Raw genomic sequence first — 15,702 nt, forward strand, 5'->3', positions numbered from 1 at the left:
TGTGTGCCCTTGAGCAAGCCTTTCATCTCCCTGAGCTCCCTCGGGGATAAAATGGGGGATAACCATAGGCATCTCACGAGATGGCTGAGGCTGAAGAGGGAAAATGACTGGCAAAACCTTTCTAACCCTGAGGACCTCAACAGGCCCGCCTGCAGTGCTGTAGAGGGTTTCACGGAAGAAGGGCCACACAATGAGTTTGGTTAGGGGGAAGGCAAACGGAATGGTAGAGTGGTTGGACTGTGGAACCGGAGAGCCTGGAGACTGTTCATCCCTCCGGGCTGTGTGACACAGGCAAGCTGCTTAACCACACTCATCTATAAAGGCAAGAACCCACACGCCTCATAGAACCGTTAGGATAGGTCAGTTGTCTGCTATGTATTGTCATGCCCGCCACACAGTGATTGCTAGAAGAATTACTATTGATAGGGTCCTGGACAACTCACTTCAGTGTGCCGTGCTTCTATTTTCCCTAACTCCAGCTTAGTTTTGGAAGCTGTGAATACGTCTTATGGGCAAAGCTCCATCCTAGGTCTAGGAGCCAGGAGTGAATCCATCAGGGGCTAGAAGCTCACGGCACGCAGAGTTCTGCATCCTTCACCCCCCATCTTTGGTCTTATTGTCACCTGCCGGGGTAGACAAGGAAGGCAAATTAAACTTAAGGCCCGTGAAGTCCTGTAGTCCATTTTGTTAGGATCTGCGTAAAAATGGCCAAATAGGCAAAAGTTGTAGTGCTCTGAAGGGGTAAACACCAGTTATCGATCAGAGCATGCATGACTCTGTCCTAAACTCAGTGGTCTGAGCCACCAGGCCTTTCTGCAAAGCCTGTGGTTCCTTGGAGGAACACGTGCACCAGGGCACGAAACACAAAACCCACAAAACGGGGATGACCAACTTTATTGGACTGTAAGCTTTCACAATGACAAAGAAAAGCAAACTCAACTTTTCATTCCACAAAAGACTTCATATATTTGACTCTCATTTTAGAGAACTCCTTTTTTGGTACAGTCATTTTATTGCATATTAAATATTAAAATATTCCTGTGATACAGACTAAGGTGATAAATTACAACCTGAAAGTCCATTCTGTAAAGAACCCCAAAGCGCAGCATGAACCCACATGGAACTTCTGCAGTTTTCATTATCCCCACATTACAAAATAGCTAACATTTATGTAGCCCATCCCACGTGCCAAGTACTGTTTTAAGTACTTTACATATATTATGGTAATCTATCATAACTACTCTGTGAAGAACATAGAATATTACAGCTGATGAAGAAGCTGAGGCACAAAAATTAAGTGATTTGCCCAAAGTCACTGACACAGGCTGTTAGGCTCTCAGGTCTGTGCTCTGAGAATTGATGAACGTGGAGCCTTTGGCTAGCGATCACCGCTCTTTTTTAAAAATGAATTTGGGGTGTCTGGGTGTCTCAGTCAGTTGAGTGTCTGTCTGACTCTTGATTTCGGCTCAGGTCATGATCTCACGGTTTGTGGGATTGAGCCCTGTTTTGGGCTCTGTGCTGACGATGCGGAGCCTGCTTGGGATTCTCTCTCTCCCTCTCTCTCTGCCCCTCCACGGCTCACATGCGCGCTCTCTCTCAAAATAAATAAACTAAAACAAAATTGAATTTAGCTTTTGGGGTGCTTGACTGGATCAGTTGGTAGAACATGGGACTCTTGATCTTAGGGTTGTGAGTTCAGGCCCCACGTTGGGAGGGAATAAAAAAATAAATAAGTTTATCTGTAAAGATATGTTGAAAAGTGCTTTAATGTTTATTTGTCCTTAGACCAACAGCTAAGTAAGGAACTGTAAGACTGGTCAGTACCACGAAAGGGCTAGGGTACATGGAAGGCAAACACCACGTGCAGGCTGGGAGGAGGGAGGAGGGTTAAGCCTCACAGCCATGGCACCTAAGGCAGGCCTTGAAGGATACAAAGCAATTGTGCCTTACACTTGGTAGGAGCTCACTTAACAAAACACCACCATTAACAAAGCTGAGGACTCTGAGAACATGAAGATGCTAACCATACGGAAGAGGCACACTCATGAGTGACACTGTCCTCTCACTTCGACATCTAGTTTACTCTAGTTTTGGACTTCAGACCTGGTTGTCTACGTTCCTAACAATACCACACAGATCAAGAGGTCCAAATCTAATGTTATTTTCTTTTCCTATGATAAACATCTATTAACGTAATGTCTCAGTGTGCAAAAATATAATAAATCATCTTTGTAAAAAAGTACAGAACATTCTTGCTATGGATCCAGGCAAAAGGTATGACTAACAAAAATTTCCTAACGGAGGACAGTGAAGGCTTAGGTGCATTGATTTTGGGAACTACGGTGACCCTGTTTTCCTTATGCTATGAACCCAAATTAATCGACTTTAAAGATGACGTACTTAGACTATCAAAACCAAGTAAGGCACACTATGACTCAAAACTCATAGGCAGAGCAACAAAAATCCAGAGAAAATATAATTAAAATACTCTGCTGAATGTAGAACTGTATCATTTTTATATCTTAATCAATACTGGTAAGACGTGGAATAATCATAGCATAAAACATACCTTCTTTTTCTGAAAAAGTAGATGGGAAGGTGTGGTGTATAGGAAAGTGGCTCAGATTCAAGATTCAAGTATATTTTTCTTTAATCTTGTCTGCAATAGATTCTAGGTTTCTTTCTTGGTTTCAAAAGTGAGTCTACAAGCTACAGAAAATGGAATTATGAATACAGCATAAAGGCCTTTAAAAAATTCTGATTATACCAGCAGTTTGGCGACATACTGGTAGAGCTGTTCCGTAAAAGCTTCAGAGGAAAACTTTTCCTTCACCCTGGCTCTCCCGGCCAGTCCCATTGTGGCTTTTAAGGAAGGTTCATGGATGAACTTTTCCATTGCTTCTGAGAAGTGCACAGGGTCAGGCTCACACAGAAACCCTGTGACACCGTGGACGATGGACTCCAAGGGCCCACCCGAATTAACAGCAATGACTGGGCACTGCATGTACATGGCCTCCAAAGGGACGATGCCAAAGTGTTCATTGCTTGGTGTGTAAAGCACGCAGGTACAGCCGCAGAGGAGTGAGATTTTCTGTTTGTCTGAGAAAGACCGCAGGAAGGTCACATACTGTGCAAGGTCGGACTGCTGGACCATTTTCTTCAATTCCTGATAGTGTTCCACATTCTCCAGGACTCTTTCGTCATACCCACCTGCCATGATTAGGTGAACCTTGTCCCAATCTTGGGATGTCAATCTTCCACGCAGTTTTATGAGGGCTTCCAGCGCCAAAGTCAGATTTTTCTTCCTTTCGTATCTGTTGATGGAGAGGAACAGGAATTTCTTCCCCTTGGGGATGAGGTCATCAAGCTTTTCAGAAACAGCTGAGTCAAAGCTGGTGACATTCAGAGATGGGTAGAGGATATCAGGGTCTACGTGAGATAGGGACTTGAATGTTTCCTTGAAAATGGCAGCTGTAAACCGGCTGTTGACCAAGATGCAGTCTGCCATGCCTGTGGTATATTCCTCTATCCAGTCGATTGGAGCCCTGTATAAGCGTTTAAGCAACGAATCTCTCCTGGTGAGCAGCAGATCTGGGAAATGACAATAAAACAGGATCTTCTTACGCCGTCTGGCCAGCTTGAGCACTGGGATACAGGCAGACACCTAGCCAAAGCAAAAATCAACAGCAGATATAGACTGGTCAACTCAACTTCAACCAGTCAAAATCATACCCATCTACCCTGCCTGCTAGTCTGTGGGCTCATCGTGGGCAATGTCTGATTCTGCTTGTGGTCCCCTAGACTCTCATCCAGTACAATGGCTGGTGTATAGAAGGCTCACAGACACCTGCTGGCTGTGTGCTAAGTACTTAGAGCTGCAAATCCAAATGTTTCCTCTAGAACAGCACTGTTCGACAGAAGTAAAAATCTAGTAACCATACTACAAATTTTTTAAGGGTGAAATTTAAAGAATATCAAATTCTTATTATTCCAAAATGTAATCAATTATCATAAAAGACACTTTACATTTGATTTTTCCACACTAAACCTTTAAAATCAGATGTATATTTTACACTTACACCACATCTCAGTTCAGACTAGCCACACTTCAAGTGCTTAAGAGCCACATGTGTCTAGTGACTACCACAATGGACACAGCAGCTCTATCTAGTGCTTCTCCTCCTAAGGAACTAGATGAACTATAGTAGTTTATAGTATAGGCTCTGGAATCAAGATTGCCAGCTGTGTGACCACGAGCAAGTCATCTACCTCTCTTTGTGCCTCAGTTTTCTCTTCTGTAACATGGCGACAGCTGCAGTTCCAAAAACCTTTGTATGGTTTTTGTGATTATTAAACGCACAGGTGCGTGTAAAATGCTTAAGAATTTAGCACACAGTATGTGCTCAATAAGTGTTAACCATAATCATTACTAAGCATGAACTATATGCTGGCATTCCTAGAGACCTTCCTGTTGGGTAATCTGTATAAGTTACTTGATCTCTAGCTCACTTATCACCTGAAGAATACTGCGAGATTTATCCAAAGCTTCTTGTTAGAAAGTAGCAGATATGGAACCAAATCCAGGTCTCCTACTTCCAAGCTGTTTTTTCCCCCTATTCACTAGTCTCAGCTGCCTCATGGTTTTTTTTTTTATTTTTTTTAATTAAATTTTAGGACGAAACAGATGATCTTGGGATGACTCTTCAGTTACTTAAAAAAAATTTTTTTTAATGTTCATTTATTTTGACAGAGAGAGAGAGAGACAGAGCATGAGCGAGGGAGGGGCAGGGAGAGAGGGAGACACAGAATCCGAAACAGCTCCAGGCTCTGAGCTGTCAGCACAGAGCCCGACGCAGGGCTCGAACTCAGACTGCAAGATCATGCCCTGAGCCGAAGTCGGATGCTCAACCGACTGAGCCACCCAGGCGCCCCTCAGCTGCCTCATGCTTAATGACTAGTTACACATGCAGGATATTTGGAAATGTCCATATTTCTTAAAAAGAAACAGCTTCTATACAAGCAAGGATGACCAAAGTAATTCAGGAATAATAATTAAAGGAACACACAATTACAGATGTGAAACCTTTTCCACTTATCAGTTTGGCAAAGATTAAAATGGTTGATAACACCCAATGTGCACAAGAGCATGGAATAACAGGGATAACATGAACAGGAAGAACATGGAATAAAAGGAATAACACTGTGGGAGAGCAAAGTGACACGACCTCTTTGAAAGCTTAATTTGTCAATAGCTATTGATATTTAAAATAAACTCTTTGGGGGTACCTGGGTGGCTCAATCGGTTAAGTGTCTGACATCACCTCAGGTCATGATCTCGAGGTTCATGGGTTCAAGCCCCATGTCAGGCTCTGTGCTGACAACTCAGACCCTGGAGCCTGCTTGGGATTCTGTCTCTCTCTCTCTCTGTCCCTCCCCCATTCTCTCTCTTGAAAATAAATAAACATTAAAAAAATTTTTTTTAATAAAATAAAATAAACTCTTGGAGGGGCCCTTGGGTGGCTGAGTCTAATCACCCGACTTTGGAACTTCGGTTTAGGTCATGACCTCACAGTCTGTGGGTTCAAGCCCCACGTTGGGCTCTGTGTTGACAGCTCAGAGCCTGGAGCCCGCTTCAGGTTCTGGGTCTCCCTCTCTCTCTTCCCATCCCCTGCTCGTGTTCTGCCTCTCTCTCTCAAAAATAAATAAATATTTAAAAAATAATTTAAAAACACCCTCTTGGACACCAACTTTGTTTCTAGGAATTTACTCAAAGGACATGCGGACAGAAGTACAAAGAAAAAGGATACAAGGATGCCCACTACAACACGGATCTATTTGCAAAAAACTGGTCACAATGAGTGTCCTTTAACAGAATAATGTATAAATTATAGTACTTTCAAACAAAAGCAGATTTTCCAGCAACCATTATGAAGCATGAAGTGAATCTCTAATATTGATATATACGGATGTCTCAAACAGAAATTTGGGGTGAAAAAAAGGTTATCATATAGTAGGTGTGCCACAATCCTCATTATTACAATTAAGATGCATCTGAGAACAGACACATATGCTAGAGCAGCCACAGGCAATTTCGGGAAGAATCCAGGAGAAAACTGCTAACAGTGGCTACTTTTATGGAGTGGAACTGGGATGGGACGTTTATACTATTTGAATTTTTGTTCTGAATAAACGTTACTTTCTAAAATAAATTGAGGAAAAAAAGAAGAAGAAGAAGAAAAGAAAAAGGCATAGAGTCCAAAATAGCTAGAGCCCAGATCCAAGTAGACGTTATAAAGATAAAGAACTCTGACTTCTCCCAAGCCTAATAGGGAGCCATGTAAAAGTTTTAACAGGGGCATGACATGCTTAGCTTGGTGTTTTTAACACTACACCGAGGACGAATGGGGTGGCTTGGCCTCAAAAGCTACAGGCAGTGGGATGCATGTGGCCTGGAAGTGTCAACAGAAATAATGCAAAGAGAGAAGACGTGCAAGTTACTCAGAAGTGAAAGGTGACTGAAGGCTGACTTCTAATGCTTCTGCTTCTTAAAGCAAGCCCCAAGGCCCATCTATTTCAGAATCGCCGATGATCCAGCGAAAATGCAGCTTTCTGGGCCCCACCTCAGGGCTCCAGGATGAAAGCTTCTGAGAATGGGGCCCTGTGACAACGTGCAACTTTAACGTGTCCACACTAAAGTTCGAGAACTAGTCTCACTCCCAATTCTCATCTCTCCAGATCAGTTCGGATCTTTCCGAACCGCAGACCCGGAGAGCTCAGCAGATGCCATGCAGTGCGCCCTCCCTACAGGGAAAAGGAGGCGAGGCGGGGTCGGGCGTGGCCGAACTCACGGCCGCCTCACCTGGTCGCACACGACCACGTCGAACTCCTCGTCGCCGAGAAACAGCACGTACAGCGCCAGGAAGATCATGCGCACGTAGGCGCAGACGGCCGCGCCCCGGCCGCCCCAGCCCAGGCTGCGCGGGAGCCAGTCGCCCGCGCAGCGCACCTGCAGCTCGCGACTATCCGCGAAACTGTGGCCCGGATCGTAGTGCGCGGTCCAGACCTTCACGCTACATCCGCGCGCCTGCAGCGCCAGCGCCGCGTCCAGTACCAGCCGCTCGGCGCCGCCCACGCCCAGGTCCGGGTGCAGGAACAGCACCGACGGGCTGGGACCAGGGTCTTCGTCTCGGCCCCGCTCCTCCGCCATGGCCAGGATGTCGCGCCAGCGCCCCGCGCCCCTGCGGGCTTCCGCGCATGCTCCTCTCCGGCTCCCAGCGGGCCTCTGCGGGGCCGACCACGCCTCGCGGCGCCTGCGTCGGTTAGGCCACATCAGCGCAAATCTGCGGGCGCCCAGTGTCTGCCAGAGGGAATTTCTTGTCTGACCGTGTCTGTATCCTCCCTTTGGTAGGGATTGGACTCTATGGAGGGCGCTGCGATCCAAAGGAAGCAGGCGGAAGGTCTGCATTTCCCACGCAGCGACTGATCAAGTCTCCTGTAACAAAATTTATGCAGGCATATGGTGGGACAACCCAGGCGTCCCTGGAGCCATCGAGGACCCTGCCGGGGGCCTGGGGGCGGGGTCTGAGCCAGCCTCTCCTGCCGCTGGGCCTTTGAGGTCTTCACCGATCCCTGGCCGTCAGTTTCTGCCTCCAACTCCTTCCAGTCTCCAGCATGGTATGGCGGGCCCGGTCTTCCCTCTTTGACTCCTCCTCTCCCTGGCGCCCCGTCTCTTACTTTCTGCCTTGCCCTCCTCTTGTGGCAGCCTCGCTGTCCCCAGCCTGCCGTGCGGGTGCTGGTCTTGGCCGCCAGGGCCTGGGGTCTGGGGGCGTGCCGGCGGCGCTCACACTCTCGTATCGTCTCTCTCTGTAGCCTGGTCCGACTCCCAGTGGTACTAATGTGGGCTCGTCAGGGCGCTCTCCCAGCAAAGCGGTGGCTGCCCGGGCGGCCGGATCCACGGTCCGGCAGAGGTAAGGATTCCCGCGACCCTCTGACTGTGGTGTCAGAGAGATGGGGCCCAAGAATTCGCTGGTCCGGAGGAGACCCCGGAATGAATCACCAGGGCAAAATGAGCCTCAGGCGACGTGGCTGTAGGTCTTTCGTGTCTCGAGAGGGAGGCAATGTTTTCTTCCAATTGTTCAGTTTGGGACACCGCTGTTAAAAAAGTAAAGTTAACACACGAGTTGGATCAGAGACAACTTTGAGAAAACTGATGTTATTAAACTGGTCTTTGGTCCTGAGCTTTCCCGTCTCATTTTTATTTGGAGGTCCCATCACACTCAGTCTAATGGGACTTGTCTGATAACAAAACTCAGTCTCCTTTTATCCTAGCTTCTGCCCCAGTTATATTTCCATTTACTTCCATATGGCACTGTTACTAAACACTTGTTTCCCAAAGCCAAAACTTCAGGGTGGTGTTGGATTTTTCTTATGCTCTGTCTCTATTTAGTCATTTGTGAGACCGAATGGGACACAGAAAGCTTCTCATCTGTCCTTTTCTTCTTTATTTTCACTGTTCTAGTTTAGCCCAACTTCTCTCCTCTAGACGTTTGCGTTTTCTACCAAAGTCTTGTCTCCAGATCACTTCCACTCCAATCTGTACTGCCCTCTGATTCTGTCACACATCTTCTTAGTTTCTGTCTCACTTCTTTTTGCTGAAATTTTAAAGGAAAATGGGTGGGGGTGGATACCAATGCTTTTGGTGTTTTTTTCAGCCTACTTGCCTCTTCTCCTCTTTTGTGATCTAGCAGCAGTGAGCTTAGTCCAACAGGACTCACTAGGCAGCCCCTTCACCCATTTCTATTTATTCTGCAAGACCAAGTTCAGGGGTTATTTCCTCTTGAGGCCTTTCCTGACTTGGAAAGCAGCAGTAGCTATGAGTCTTCTCTTTTGCTCCCAAAGCATTTTGTTCATGTGGTTATAGTAGCATTTATATTTTTGTATTCATCTGTTTTGTTACGCTTTTTCAGAAATGGCCCATCATCTCCGTCCTACTATAAGACCTGGCATAATAAATGATGAATGTATGAAGGAATATAGCCATCCTGTAGTCTTGGGATTTTTGAAGGAAACATAGGGCATAGGAAGTGGGAGGCAGTTACACTGTGACCAGAAAGGAAGGGTAAAATAGACCCCTAATAGAAATTTAAGGGATTAAAATGGGCTGTGTCAACTTCTACCTGGCTTTCCAGTGGAGAGATGGGTAGTGTTTTGAGTACATTTGGTATTTCCAGGTACCCTGATTATCAAGTCCTCTGCATTGTCCCATGTGCCAGTAGATATAAAAAATCTGTAAAGAGCCTAGACTGATTTCTTTGGATCTCCTGTAATTCCGGGAGACTTTGAGAATAAGCACTGCAGTTGGGAGGTTGTGGGAATAGTAGAAAGTGCGTGGGTCCTAGTCCTGGCTCAACTGGTGACTTATCCTGTCCATACTGGATTTACTATCTAGTTCAAGTTCCTTTTTAGGAACAAGGAGGAAAATTTCAGGTACCTACCCCACAGCTTAAACGATGTATATCCTTGTGTGTAAAGGCTGTTCCAATCCCTGCATGATTATGTTTGCTATTTACAATAAGCTTTCTCATAGAAACAGCCATACACATGGACTTCTAAGTCCCCAGGCTACCGTATAGCCTATAATCAATGTGTCTGCACTAGAGTCTGGGGTAAAGGCCCCATGGCAAGGGGATTAGGAGCAGAGCTGGAAGGGCAGTGAGAAGAGATAGGGGGAGCAGGGTTTTCACTTCTGGCTTTTCCCTGTGTACCCTGGTCGGTGGCAAAGTGCTATTTGGCTACTTCTGTGTTCTAGGGCTGCCTGTACCACACAGCTCGTTTGCCAACCCTTGATCCCCTTGTGAGGGACGTTCTGGCTGGATGTTGTCTGCGGTTTTCATATCTTACCTCTCTGCCCAAGATCTATAGATAGTATATCCAAATAGAGAAAACGGATTACAAAATAATTTTTTCTAAACTGTATACTCCATTTTAGGACCTGGATTACAGTAAGAGCTTAATTGTTTTGGTTTTTTTTTGTAGCAAGTACAGTAACTTAAAAACATTTTAAAGTAGTCATTTTAAAATCTGATTATATGGATGCAGGGCTTTTAAGCAGGGGTTTATTACTTGACTTCACAAAAACACGTTTGAAGAGAAACTGAAGTGCATTGTCCAAATGAGGCACCCATGTTATGTGGGCAAGTGGATGGGCTCGAGTCAGAACTGGGTCCACTGCCTAGGTTGGCTGCTTGCTGGCTGTGTGGTCCTAGGCCCTTTACTTAACCTTTTATGAGCCTGTTTCCCTCATTTATAAAATGGAAATGGTGACTACTTACTGGGGTTGTTGTATTCCTTGGGATATGGCAGTACTCAGTCCTTAGTGGTTATCCTGATAATGGAGTAAAAGCAAGAATTTGGGGGGTTCAAGGGAAGAGAAGTTTTTTGGTTTTTTTTGTGGGTTTTTTTGTTGTTTGTTTGGTCTTTAACAATGTAGTGGTCGCAAATGTTATAATGCTGGTGTAAGGGCATCAGAGAAGTAGGCGTTTGTAATATTTCTTTTCTTTCCAGAAAAAATGCTAGCTGTGGAACAAGGAGTGCGGGTCGCACGACCTCAGCAGGCACAGGGGGCATGTGGCGATTCTACACCGAAGACTCCCCTGGGCTCAAGGTGTAAGTCTTGGGAGCCGACCTTGCATTTCTGTCCAGTGTCGCACGGCCGTCGGCAGCGCTGTCTCTGCCACCAGCGGGGTTTGCTTTGATGAGATTTACAGTGCACAACGGCTGCATTCGTGCCAGGCGGGCTGGGTTTGGTTTGTCTGTGTATCAGTCAGTCAGCTTAGGGCCTGGAATAACATCTCTCCTTGGATTGAGTGGCAGCAAGGGAGAATCTTCATGTGGCTGTGTCAGAAGAAATGAATGGGAACAGAGAGAGCTGGAGGGAGAGCTGCTTAATGAGGTGAAATTGCTCTTCATTTGGTGTTCTTGTCCCACCCTGAGTAATAGGAGTGACCGCTTGAATTGGCGTCGGGTGAGTTTGCAAAGCTCTCCTGGAGGAACAGGCTGATACTATTACAGCCTAATGGGAGTTTCTCCGTCAGGCTGTGTTACCAGACGTTCTTTGGCCTCCTTGCGTTTGCCGGGCGGTGAATAGACCCTGGAGGGTGAACATGTCACTTTCTGAGTTCGTAGGTCCGGCAGTGCTCATTAGGTGATGGGAAGTGGGCGTCCAGGGTCCCTAGGCCTCGCTCACCTTGCAGTTTCTGGTACTGTGTGCCAGACCTGATCTGCAGGTCTCTGAGTATGAGGCTCCAGAACACCGCTGCTTACAGCTGTTTCCTCCCTTACACCCGGCAGCTGAGGAACTGGAATACTGATGTGCTCGTTTGCTCACAGAGGCACTTACAAGTCAAAGACAGCAGCAGCTGGAACTACATCTTTTTTTTTTCCCCCTCACTTACTTATTTATTTATTTATTTATTTATTTATTTATATTATAATTTATTGTTACATTGGCTTCCATACAACGCCCAGTGCTCATCACCCGCTTTTCGCTCTCCCCCACCCCCATAAACTCTCAGTTTGTTCTCACTATTTAAGAGTCTCTTATGCTTTGCCTCCCTTCCTCCCTGTTTGTAACTTTTTTTTTTTCCCCTTCCCCTCCCCATCGTCTTCTGGTAAGTTTCTCAAGATCTACATATGAGTGAGAACATACGGTGTCTGTCCTTAACTTATTTCACTTAGCATAATACCCCCCAGTTCCATCCACATTGCTGCAAATGGCCAGATTTCATTCTTTCTCATTGCCAAGTAGTATTCCATTGGATATATAAACCACATCTTCTTTATCCATTCATCCGCTGATGGACATTTAGGCTTTTTCCATAATTTGGCTACTGTTGAAAGCGCTGCTGTAAACATTGGGGTACATGTGCCCCTATGCATCGGCACTCCTGCATCCTTTGGATAAATTCCCAGTAGTGCTATTGCTGGTCATAGGGTAGTTCTATTTTTAATGTTTTGAGGAGCCTCCACACTGTGTTCCGGAGCGTCTGCACCAGTTTGCACTCCCAGCAGCAGGGCAGGAGCTGGAATACACCTTCTGACTGTGCAGTCCCGTGCTCTTTCCACGTGGCTTGTCTGCTAGAAAAAGACAAAATTACATTTACTTGGATTAGCTTAATTAACTTGACTAGTAACTTGACTTGGATTGCATATGTAGTTGAGGAAGACTTCCTAAGTTCCTTGGAATTCTTGAGATTTGGTTTTACTTGATTTTTTACTGTTGTCGTGAAGATTTGTAAGGTGAGAACGTATTTAGGAAATAATTCTTGGGGTTGGGATGTGTGAGTTGGTATTTAAAACCTTTTGGTCTTTGTTCGAGGTAATCTTTGTATTTCAGAGAGAAATTTTGAAGCCTCTTGCTCTTCATGGTATCCAGAGGACTTAATTGTATACCCTTGCCAAGAAGGTGGTAAAACCTCTTCGTGGGCGTCTGGCTTGTGCTTGCTCTGGGCTTTGTGTTGTTGAACCGCCAGGCTTGCTTGCTGCTGCTTAGTGCTTGAGTCCTCCCAGGATAGAAGCTGTTCCTTGAAGTGTCGTAAACCACAGTTTCATCCTCAGGAGGAGAGCGATATTTTTGATGAAAGGACGCAGATGGGAATTTATATCCACAGATTCACATCTTGGGTCTTGTTGCTGGTTCTTCTTAGGAGTTCAGAATTGTTTTCAGGCTGATAATAATTGCATTTCCTGGAGCTTACTGTAAGCCTGCATTGTGTTCGTATTAATTTATTTAACACCTCAACAACCCTACGGGAGAGGCGCTGGGATTATCCCCATTTTACAGATGAGGAAAACGAGGCTTGGAGAAGGTAAGTGACAGGGCCATGGTCACAGCTCATGAGTGACAGAGTTGGGTCCCAGACTCCAGCTCTCTGGGAGCTGCGCTCTCAGCTTTATGCTCTGTGTCTGGCGTCGCTCTAACATTGCACCAAAGTAGAGGGTATGATCAAGTGTAACTCGATGAAGATTGCTTCCCATGTATTTTTAAATTTGTTTATTTCAGTAATTGTACAGATTTTGGAAGAACGGAATAGTGTAGCAAGGACTTTGATCTCTGTGTTGTTTATCGGCCACTGATGGACTCTTACTCCACTGCTCCACTGGATTACTCCACTCACTGCCTTCACGATAAAGATTTCTGGGGTCTTTTCCAATATCCACTCCCCAGTTGTATCTGGGAGGTGAAGCAACATCTTAACGGGGTGGGGAGGGGGCTCATTTCACCAGCCAGCATTCACAGGTTGTGTGAGATCAAAGAAACCCATGTACTAATTCTCAACTTGAAAAACTCATTTGATTAGGGAAGCGTTGATGGGTAGAATCTGTTTCCTTCTTATAATAAACTCCTAAATTGAACTAGATGGGAACCTTAAAGAGTAAGATGAGCACTGTGTATGGAATTAAGAAACCTGAGCTCAAATCCCTTCCTTCCTATTCTGGCTGTGTGCTGTTACGCAAGTAATAATTAGTCTCTGAACATCAGTTTTCCTTATTTATAAAATGAGATTAATATTTGTTCTGGGTCATGAGTTTTGTTGATCAAGTGGAATTATATATTTGAAAACACCTTGTAACTTAGAATGTGATATGTGTCTTTTTATGCCTGATACATTCTAGTTAGACAATGAAGGTTGTCTTTAAATAAATATTAACTTGAAATAACAGTTTGGTAATTGGGTTATTTGCACACAGAGAGTTTGGGAAATTTTTCTTCCTACTTTTTATTATGGAAAATATCAAGTACGTGAAATTACAGAGACTTGTGTCTCCAAGACATCAAATCATTTTATTTATGTATCTTTTAGTATGTTTACTAAAAGATAAGGATTTTTCCTTTCTAAGTAAGCATCATGCCATTTCCACACCCTCAAAATATCCATAATAATAATTTGGGGGAATATTACTAAATGTTGTAAATGATATTCTTGCGTGAATCTCAGGTACGCCCCCTGCTTTTCCCCTAGGCAATCTTTAGTGTTACAGATAAAATAATGTATTAGTACTAAAAGTAAGCCTGCCTTCTCTTCTTATTTCCAGTGGCCCCGTTCCAGTATTGGTTATGAGTCTTCTGTTCATCGCTTCTGTATTTATGTTGCACATTTGGGGCAAGTACACTCGTTCATAGATTCGGCTACATCCATCTGTCTGTCATCTGAAGAAGAAGGAAAGAAACCCAACATATCTTGGACCAAAAGCATAGTGATTTTCTGTTTGTGAGAAAGAAATATACTGTAAGCTTATTGTTTTACAGGGAACTTAACAAGAATTGGTTTTAAGGAATCAATTTTTTTCTATGGCTAATAAACTTTTTAATTAATTTATACCAAGTCTCGTTGCTGATCCCTGACTACCAGGGCCCTTAGTCTCTCCAGATTTACAGGTGAATATGCAGAAAACATGTCTTGGGGAGATTGTTTTCTTTGTTGGATTCACAGTTCCTTATATGACCATGTAGTCACTCAAATCCAAGATACTGTAACTGGCCTTGGCTTGTTTTCTTCCAAGCATTTCTGTCCTGGTGATTGTCATTTTGTGTGTGCTGTGATTGTTAACGAGTGTGCCTGTGACTCCCATCAGGCAGATCTGTGTTCAGAGGCAGCTGGTACCCAAGGGAACAGCCATAGGGATCATAAACCAGATATCTTGGATAAAATGGTTCCTCATTCTGTTCTTTGTCTCTAAAACTGTAGATAATATTTTTGCCTCTTCTCTCTCTCAGTTCTTAATTCTGTGAGTGTAGACCCGAGATGTCCATTTATTTATCACTGGTTGCTAAATCTGTTTTGAAAGAATTTATTTGGTACATTAGATTTATCAAAACAAAATTTGTTTCATTTTGAGAATTAAAGACCTTAATAATCAGTGAGATACCAGCATTTCTAAACTGAGTTGATACAATTCCAACCCAAAATAAAAAAGTTTGAAGTTTCACTTAGCTTATGTTGTCTTTCTAGGAAAAGCATTCAGTTTCTCGTAGACCCTAGGAAATACCAGGAATAGCTCACAGTGCATATTCCAGGAGTCTAGGACTCTAAGCCAGAATTTCTAAAGAGTGAGAGATCCATATGAAATGCCCTAGTTGTTCTGTACAATCAGAAAATGGAGAGGTGGTGTATTAGTTTAAAAAATAGCTGATTTTAAAAACCTCTTTCTCAAGTCTGTTTAAGAAAAACTTCTTAGAACATTTAAGCAGTTTCCCGAGTTTCTTAAGTCCTGGCTATAAAGTTATTTAGGTCCAGAGTATCAAGTTTAAATGAAGGAAAAAGTATGTATCTTGTAAAAAGATTTCCTAAGGCAGTAGATGGGTGAGCGAGCTCTTGTAAATCCAAACAAATGGCAAATTATTGGGGGAAAAGGAGGAAAAACTGGTTCCTTTGCATCCTGGCTGCTGCTTATTGCATGAAAATGCAGTAGCTATCTTCATGTTGAAATTCAGGAGACAAAGTCAATTTTCATTTGGAAGAAACGAAAGATTATGTTATCCGTAATGGATTTTTTTCCCTGATATTCAGGTTGATGGTTCCAGTAACAGCTAAAAGTTATGCATTTCATTTGCAAAAGAAATCTGTTCCTCTCTCCAGAGGGTCTCTTTTTCTCTGGGGGGAGAAGCTGAAGTCACTTGGAGGAGCTGTTCGGCTGTGGGGG

At 44.3% G+C, this 15,702-nt stretch overlaps 2 protein-coding genes across 2 annotated transcripts; one reads left to right on the forward strand and one right to left on the reverse strand.

The window, feature by feature from the left end:
- Positions 1–877: 877 nt before the first annotated feature.
- On the reverse strand, positions 878–7,465 carry ALG2 (ALG2 alpha-1,3/1,6-mannosyltransferase). Its single transcript, XM_043567240.1, has 2 exons — positions 6,860–7,465; positions 878–3,664 (listed from the first exon to the last, which is right to left on the reverse strand). The coding sequence occupies exons 1-2, from the start codon at positions 7,463–7,465 to the stop codon at positions 2,762–2,764; spliced, it is 1,509 nt and encodes a 502-aa protein (XP_043423175.1). The 3' UTR covers positions 878–2,761.
- A 92-nt stretch (positions 7,466–7,557) lies between these two features.
- SEC61B (SEC61 translocon subunit beta) lies at positions 7,558–14,378 on the forward strand. The gene is made up of 4 exons (XM_043567241.1): positions 7,558–7,674; positions 7,870–7,967; positions 10,564–10,665; positions 14,095–14,378. Exons 1-4 carry the CDS (start codon positions 7,672–7,674, stop codon positions 14,180–14,182), a joined length of 291 nt encoding a protein of 96 aa, XP_043423176.1. The 5' UTR covers positions 7,558–7,671; the 3' UTR covers positions 14,183–14,378.
- Positions 14,379–15,702: the final 1,324 nt, after the last annotated feature.

This window comes from Prionailurus bengalensis, chromosome D4, assembly GCF_016509475.1.
Source record: "Prionailurus bengalensis isolate Pbe53 chromosome D4, Fcat_Pben_1.1_paternal_pri, whole genome shotgun sequence".
NCBI lineage: Eukaryota > Metazoa > Chordata > Mammalia > Carnivora > Felidae > Prionailurus > Prionailurus bengalensis.